General features: G+C 51.2%; 1 protein-coding gene across 3 annotated transcripts; it reads right to left on the bottom strand.

Moving 5' to 3' along the window:
• Positions 1–1413: 1413 nt before the first annotated feature.
• Positions 1414–7510, bottom strand: PTP4A3 (protein tyrosine phosphatase type IVA, member 3). Of its 3 annotated transcripts, XM_010178605.1 has the most exons (5): positions 7406–7510; positions 6147–6239; positions 2676–2806; positions 1970–2044; positions 1414–1531 (listed from the first exon to the last, which is right to left on the bottom strand). In XM_010178605.1, the coding sequence occupies exons 1-5, from the start codon at positions 7508–7510 to the stop codon at positions 1414–1416; spliced, it is 522 nt and encodes a 173-aa protein (XP_010176907.1). The 3 variants fall into 3 exon arrangements, with proteins under 3 accessions (XP_010176907.1, XP_010176908.1, XP_010176909.1); XM_010178606.1 differs by lacking the exon at positions 1970–2044; XM_010178607.1 differs by lacking the exon at positions 6147–6239 and having other exon boundaries at positions 7406–7501.
• Positions 7511–7760: the final 250 nt, after the last annotated feature.

The raw sequence follows: 7760 nt of genomic DNA, 5'->3' as shown, positions 1-7760 counted from the left end.
AGCTGATGGGGTGAGCAGCAGCGAGCCCAAAGCATACCCAGAGCACCCCTTGTCACACATTTGCCCTGGTGACAAGGGATGGCAGCGATGGGAGAAAGAAAGGCCAGAGGACGTGTGGAAGACAAACAGGTGGGTTTTTTTTTAAGGTTTTTTTTTTTTGTTTCCTTTAATTAGCAAATTTCTTCTTATCCTCGTCAAAAGAAAAAAAAACCACTCCCACACCCCCTATGTGCCCACTGCTCCAGCTCAAGCGTTCAAAGGCAGAAAGTTGAGAGATGTTTCATGTCCCGGCTCAGGGGCAGCTCTGAGTCCACCCCACCGGGGGGTTTTGAGGGTGCCGGGCATCACGTTACAGATGCCACCGGGTGCAGGAAAGGCAGGTGTGAAATTTGGTGACGTGCTCTTGGCCAGGAGCACCCGAAATTCTCCAGGGAAGCTGGAGCCCAGCCCCTCAGCCAGCGGTGGAGGACATGGTCATGCCCTGAGATGCATTTCCAGGGCATCGCAGCCACAACTGGGGTTTGCGCCCAATGGCTCAGTGATGAGGACATGACAGGAAAGACCCCACCACCCTGTGCATTGAATTTGGAAGCTATAAATAAGAGCACTCCTACACTTTGGGGGACCCAGTGCACGCTGGCAAAGCTGGGTGCCTCAAAGCCCCACGCAGTCCTCAGATTTCCCAGCACCTCTGACCTCACTGCAGCAAGCCCCTAAAGGAGCCACATCTGCACCATCCTGGCTGGCATCAAGGCCATGGGGAAATGATGAAGTGGCAGAGGGGTGAGGAGAAAGGGAATGGTGTTGGGGAGAGATTAACATAGCCCTTCCTGTGGCCACAGGGCCAGCAACAAGCTATGAGCCCCCTCCATCTCTCCCTGCCATCACCATCTTCTCATTGTTCCATCCCCACCTCCATCCCCGCTGCTGCAGCCCTTATTTATAGGGAAGAGGAGGAACAGGGTTTTTTTGGGGGGTGCTCTGGCCCTCCTGCTCCCCATCCCTTCCCAGCTGGCACAGCCCTGCCTGCATCACCCCAAATTGAGCATCCTTCACCCATTCCTCACAGTGCAATGGGAGGGGAAAGGGAGGAGGAGGAAGGTGATGAAGAACCATCATCACGTGAGCTCATTGCCTGCTAACGCCAAGGGCAGCACTGCCTTCCCTCCTCAGGGCTGGAGCTGGAGAGAGGGGGTGAGACTCCTTTTTTGGAGGGTTTGGCAAGGTGACCATGCCGTGGGTGCTGGACCATGGTGGTGGTGCTCCATGTTCCCCCCCACCACCCCAGCCCTTCCATTGGGGTGGCACAAGGGCTGTGCTGTGCTGGGCGAGGTGAGGGGTGGGGTGGGATGCGCGCGAGTGGCCGGGTGTCTTGTGTGCATGGATTTTTTTGGCAAGAGGTCATTGAGGTGTTTACATGATGCAGCATTTGTTCTTGTGGTTATGAGGGTCCTTAAATCGGAGTCTTTGCTTTGGTCGGTATTTTTCCAAGTACGTCAGCTGCTTGCTGTTGATGGCTCCTCTGCGCTTCCTGGGGGGACAGAGAAGAGCCAGCATGGTCAGCAGGGGGGCAGGAGAAGACTTCCCACCCTGAACCCACCCCTGTCACGGTGCTGAACCCCCCTGCCTGGAACAGAGAGGGATTTTGGAGGCTGCAGCTGTGTGCATCCTCTGGAGATGGAGACAGGCACTGACTTCAGCAGCATTTCTCACTCATCTCCATGGAAAACCAGGGAAGAAATGCATCAAGAGGCAACCCAAAGTGGGGGTGCCTACCAAAAGATCCTCAGAGATGCTCCCAGCTGCCTCCTGCAGCCCTGATGCAAAGGCACAGGGGACCTGATGGCAGCTTCCCTTTTTCTTCACCGCCTGCAGAAAAACAATCCTGAAACCCCCACTGGGACACGTAATTTCCCTTGAAGAAGGGGAATGCTTTCTCCCTTTAACACCCAAATGCCGCTGGACTTACTGTCGGATGAACTGGATGGCATCTTCGTACTTCATCCCACTCTCAATCAAGGCCAGCGCGACAAGGACGGGAGCGCTGCAAGGCAATGGCAGTGGTGGTCACTTCCCAGCCACACATCCCAGAGATATCCCATACTGGCTATAATGGTGGCACTGCGGGCAGTCACCAGCGCTGGCTTTTAGTCTGTATTTTTGTGCCATTTGGCTGCAAGCGCTGCCTCAAGAAACAGCTGATTTGAGAGGTAAAACCCCCCAGAATGGGGGTGGCAGCTGTGTGCTACTCTTCTAATAAGCACAAGGACTTGGAAGCAAATCTATCTGAAAAAAAAGAGATGTAAATCCACATGCAAAACCTGACCAGCAGAAGGGGGAGCAGCAAAATGCAGCAGCTCTCAAAAAAGCATCAACTCTCAGTTGCAGCGGGAGGCATTTTGCAGTATTTCCAAACTGAACTCAGCAAAATCAAAACAGTGCCAGGACAGCACTGAGCACCCCGGGACCACTCTGGCGCCCAGGATTTGGGCATCAGAAGTGCAAGGAGGAGTTCAGGCAGCAAATTCTCCTCCATCAACACCTATTTTCACTAAGGTTTTACTGCAAATCCTGCTTAAAGCAGGGCTGGAGAAGGGAAGGAGCAGATTAGGCATGGTTTTCCTTCTCCACCCTTCATGGGTAGGGGTACAGGGTGGTGCCAGGCTCTAACTCACCGCCCCAGGCCGGCCACGCAGTGCACGGCCACGCAGCAGCCGGGATCTTCGCAGAACTTGGTCTTCAACAGATTGAGCCAATCTTCCACTATCTTGCTGGGAGGAGGCGCTCCATCGTCGAACGGCCAATCCTGGTCAGGAGAAGACAGAATCACTGTTAGACCCTGGGGAAAAACTCAGGGGATTGGTTTTTACTGGTATTTTGGACCTCGGCAGGAACCAGGCTTGCTCCATGGGGATGTAGGAGGTTTTGCTGCACTGTCTGGCATGCAGGAAGCCCCCAGCTCAGGGTTTGCAGCCATACAAGTCTAGGTCTGAGGTTCTCGCACCTCCTGTGGACAGGTTCAGTCTTCAGGAGAAGCTACAACATGGTCCCCATATCCTCCTGCCTCTGCAGAGCAGGGTGGCCACTGCCTACCTCCTCCCCATTTGCATGACCACACAAGCCCCAAAAGGATGCTCCAGGGACCCCCTAACGCAATGACAGAGACAGGTGAAGGGCTCTGTCCTCTGTCTTTCTGGTGGAAGACTGCTCCAAATGGGACCATTTAAAGAGGATTCTTCAGAAAAGGCTCTTAAGGGACAAAAAAACCCCCACACATCATCTTCTGAGCTTCATTCTCAAGCTGCACAGACTCAAAACTGGTGATGAAGCAGGTTAAGTGGGTGCTGCATTTAGCATTCCCCTGCCCTGGGCTCTGCTACTGTGGAAAAGCAACCACCTCCTTGTCTGTGACTGCCACAGCATTTTGGGGAAGGGACGGTCTCTCCCCATGGGCACCAGCAGCCAGTCAAGTCTGTATGTGTCTCCCAAAACAGGGATTTCTCTCCCAAAACAGGGATTTCTCTCCCAAAACAGATTTGGCAGGAGGAATGTGGCTACACAGCAGTGGGAGAGGGAGATGAGCAGGGTAGCGTTGCTTGGAGGGGACATGGCACAGCAGTCCCTGGTGAGTGGGAAGCACGGGGCCGTAATCCTCATGTTTGAGGAGTGAGTCACTAAGCTGCTGTGCTGGAGTCATCCTTGGTGTAAGATGGCAAAAGAAGCTGTTGAGCTTTGAACCCGTAATGAGATTTCAGCGCGGCTCTGCTAGGAACGGAGTGTGCTGGGTTTCAGGGTACCCTAATGCTTGAACCAACGAACCCTGCACAGCCCGTGACCATCCTGCAGGATCATCTCCCTGCCCTGGGGATGACACACCAGATCACAAAATCACCAAATCACACAATGGTTCGGGTTAGAAGTGACCTTCAAAGATAATCCAGTTCTACCCCTCTGCCATAGGCAGTGACTTGCTCAAAGCCCCGTCCAACCTGGTCTTGAGCATTTCCAGTGATGAGGCATCCACTTCTCTGGACAACCTGTTCCAGTGTCTCACCATCCTCATCATAAAAATTTCGTCCTCATATAAAATCTAAATCTGCAATCTTTCAGTTTAAAATCATTGCCCCATGTCCTGTCACTACAGACCTTAGCAAATATCTCTCTACAACTTTCTTATAAACCCCCTTTCTATATTAAAAGGCCACTATAAGGTCTCTCTGGAGCTTTCTCTTCTCCAGGCTGAACAACCCCAACTCTCCCAGCCCATCTTCTTGACGATGATATTAAACAATGCTGGTACATCCAATACAGTATATCCATCATGTACCAGAAACCTTCCTACGGCAAAACCCTCCCAGAGCCAGCTCTCCAGCAGGATTTCTGCCCAATTTCCCAGCTGCTGGCAGAGCTGCCAAAGCAGAGTGGCTGAAAGGAGGATCAGCAACAGAGGAGCCACTGGTGAAAGTGGCTTCCAAGCAGATGTCCACAGCACGGGACACCTGCATTTGGCACAACTAAGGAACCACCATCAGCTTCAGAGACTGCTTGGGATTCCCTGAGGGACACAGAGGAGCTGAAAGTGGAGGAGGTATCCAAAACCCATCAGGGAGGGCGTCAAGGACAGGACCACCATGGGCACAGTGACTGGCACAGCGCACCAGAGTCAGGCCTTGACAAGCTTGGGCCTTTTCCCCAGAGAAAAGGATAGCCTGTATCGACACAGTCTATATATACAGATATTCCGACTAGTTATAAGGAAGAATTTTTTTGTGATGAGGGGAGTGTAACACTGGAACAGGTTGTCCAATGCCCCATCCCTGGACACATTCAAGGTCAGGCTGGATGGAGTTCTAAGCAGCCTGGTCTGGCTGAAGATGTCCCTGCTCATTGCAGGAGGGCTGAACTAAAGGAGCTTTAAAGGTCTCTTCCAACCCAAACCATTCTATGATTCTATTTTACATATTTGATATAGGTATACAGAGAAATACATATATAGAGATGTGTCTATATCTGCATAAATATATCTATCCATAGTTACATGGGATATAGATATTGCTCTACGTATCTTACATAGTTTCTATATAGTTATAGAAATGCGTACCTTACATATAGAACTATATAAAAGATATATACTGTGTGTATCTATATAAATAAAACACACTATATAGATAGATATATACACAGTATATATCTTTGCAGTTTCTATATAGTCTATATTTTATTTTTAGAAACTATGAAGTGTCTATACAGTATCTGGCATAATTTCTATACCTAGGATATAGATATCTCTCTATATAAAACATATCCTACAGATATTTCTCTGTCTAGGATATGTAAAGAGGTATGTATATCTTAGGTATAGAAACTCAGGATGAAGGACTCCAGCCAGAAAGAGGGCAAAAGGCAGAAATTGGTCTGTAAGAGAGCAGACATAACCTCCTACGTACAGATCCTGTAAGTAGGACACAGCTATCCGTAAGGTATATTCTATAGAGACATAGCATCTATAGAGAGATCTGTGTCTGGAGGATCTGTGCCTAGCGAGACATAGGCTCTATTATCTGCCTATATCCCAGAGGATCTAGTATATAGCTCTCTCTCTATAGGATATATGTTATACAGAGAGGAGGACCACCCCAGGAGACATTTGGTGCTTCCAGACCCAAATCACAAGCAGCTCCTCACTTTCCAGCTGGAGCTGAACTCCCTGGCAAGGCAACCACGTCTGACATCATCCCAAATTCCTTATCAGCCACCTGCTCTGCCTCCTTGCCTTTTCCTGCTCCCTTTCAGCCCCCAGGGAAGCACCCACCGGCCGCTGGAAAAGCAAAAATCCCACCCCAAATAAGATAACCCTGCGGGGTAACGGGAACCATGCGCATCTTCCACGTGGGGTCAGGTGCTCTCATCCCCTGGATGCTCCAAAGCCCAGGACAGGCAGAGGGAAGGCAGCTGCCGACTCAACCCCGACTCAAATGGATGAGTCACAGTTTCGGGTGCGTGGGCAGTGCTTTCTTTTACCCTGCTCCCAGGCAAGTGTGAGGCTGCTTTGGTCTACCTGAAATTCAGGGTGTTTGGCAGACCCCAGGGATGGGAGTATTTAAGCAGGGAAGGTGGGCATGGTGTCCCTTCTGCTGCCCACTTACCATGACAGTGATGCCGTCCTTCTCCAGGGGGGTCTTGTCATAGGTCACCTCGCACACTCGCACAACCGTGGTGGCACCATACTTCTTCAGGTCCTGGGGAGGGAAAGGAGGGTCTGAAAAAAAACCCCTGCCAGTCACACCCCAGTGAATCCCAACACATCCAAGCCCTGATTACAACCACATGTACCCTAAAACAAAGCTGTGCAGCACCTCTGGACACTTGAGCAAACCCCTCTGAGGTCCATCCAGCCTGGGAAGTGTAAGAAAACATCAAAGTTGAGGGCGCCAAAGCTACGTGGCTGCAATAGGACTTTTACTCAGCACCTTCATGACTCAAGCACCAGTGGGGCCATTTATTTTTAAGCCCCAACAGCCACACCAGGAGGGACTTTACACCCCAGGCAAAGAAATATCCCAAAAATAGGTGCAAATCCCCCAAAGGAGAAATTATTTGTGCCTGGTGAGGTTGCAACTCCTGCTACAAAGCCCCTTGCTCGGGAGCTCCTCCTTGACCCTGTTGCCATATCTCATTGTTGCTCCGATGCGCTGCAGGCTCGGGTGTGGGATTTGGGCTGTTTCCAGCGTGGCTTATCACTCATCATGTGGATTGCCCCTGGATTACGTGCAGGCGAACCAGCAAAATAGGGTGGAGGGAAGGGGAATTTCACCCTTTTCACACTGGCGCTATCCCCATCGCCATGCATGTGGTGTGGGGGATAATGAGATATCTGCCCCCAAATTCCAACTCCCCTCCTGCAGCTCACAGGTGGTTTTTCAAGTGTGCACTGAGCTTGGAGGATGCCTCTGCTCCCAGGTAGGGCACCGTTGTTGGCTCAGGCAACACCAAGCCCTCCAGCTCCTCGTGCGCTTCCCAAGGCACTCTGGGTATCAGAAAGCCACTGGGATTTTTGGGATGAAAAATCCTTATTGAGATGCTGGGAGATGCAGGAGAGGTTGCGCGCATCCGTGTTCATCACTGCAAAGTGCCTGGATACAATTGGATGGTGGAGCTGGCAGGGAATGCAACAAGAGTGGAGCAACTCTGCTCCATCCCCACCATGATCAAACATCACGCCTGGGGTCCTCCAAAAACACTTTACCCCAAAAGGCTGGCGGTGATGGGACTCACTGCACTGGGATGCCACTGGGGGCTGGGGACCAATGTGCTGCTGCCTCACTCCACACAGGATTAATCCCTGGTGCATCTCAATGGTGGGCTTCATCCCCAAAATGTACAGCTTACAGCCTCCCCTTCTTACCTCCAAGAAGGTGCTGAGTGTGGCGTTGGTGGGGTTGTGGGTGATCAGGAACCTCATGTTTTTGTAGCAGACCTCCACGGGCGCGGGGCGGTTCATCCGGGCCATGGTGGGATGGGATAAAGGTGAGGTGGTGCTGGCAGCAGTGGTGGGGGGAAAAACCCAAAAAAAGAGTGGTGTGGAGAGGAGAAAAAAAATAAACAAACACCCCTCTGTGCTTAAAAAAAAAACCAACCAAAACAGGATCGAGAACTCAATATACAGATGTTGTGCAAATAATCCCAGCTCCTGGGAGCGTGTCGGCTTCCTTTGACACACCGCAAGCTCCCCGGGGACAAAAAGCCAGACGGGAAAACAA

This window comes from Mesitornis unicolor, unplaced genomic scaffold (genome assembly GCF_000695765.1).
Source record: "Mesitornis unicolor isolate BGI_N332 unplaced genomic scaffold, ASM69576v1 scaffold13312, whole genome shotgun sequence".
Classification (NCBI taxonomy): Eukaryota; Metazoa; Chordata; class Aves; order Mesitornithiformes; family Mesitornithidae; genus Mesitornis; species Mesitornis unicolor.
The sequence above is the reverse complement of the archived record's forward strand: the minus strand, read 5'-3'. Positions and strand labels throughout refer to the sequence as shown.

What these genes read in the sequence shown, in the direction of transcription:
- PTP4A3 (XM_010178605.1), bottom strand. Translation starts at nt 7,510, where the DNA reads ATGGCCCGGATGAACCGCCCCGCGCCCGTGGAGGTCTGCTACAAAAAC. An exon ending in CACTCAGCACCTTCTTGGAG is followed by an intron (nt 6,240 to 7,405) that starts GTAAGAAGGGGA and finishes TTCCCTCCCCAG; the next exon opens with GACCTGAAGAAGTATGGTGC. An exon ending in GCCATCCAGTTCATCCGACA is followed by an intron (nt 1,532 to 1,969) that starts GTAAGTCCAGCG and finishes CTGTCCCCCCAG; the next exon opens with GAAGCGCAGAGGAGCCATCA.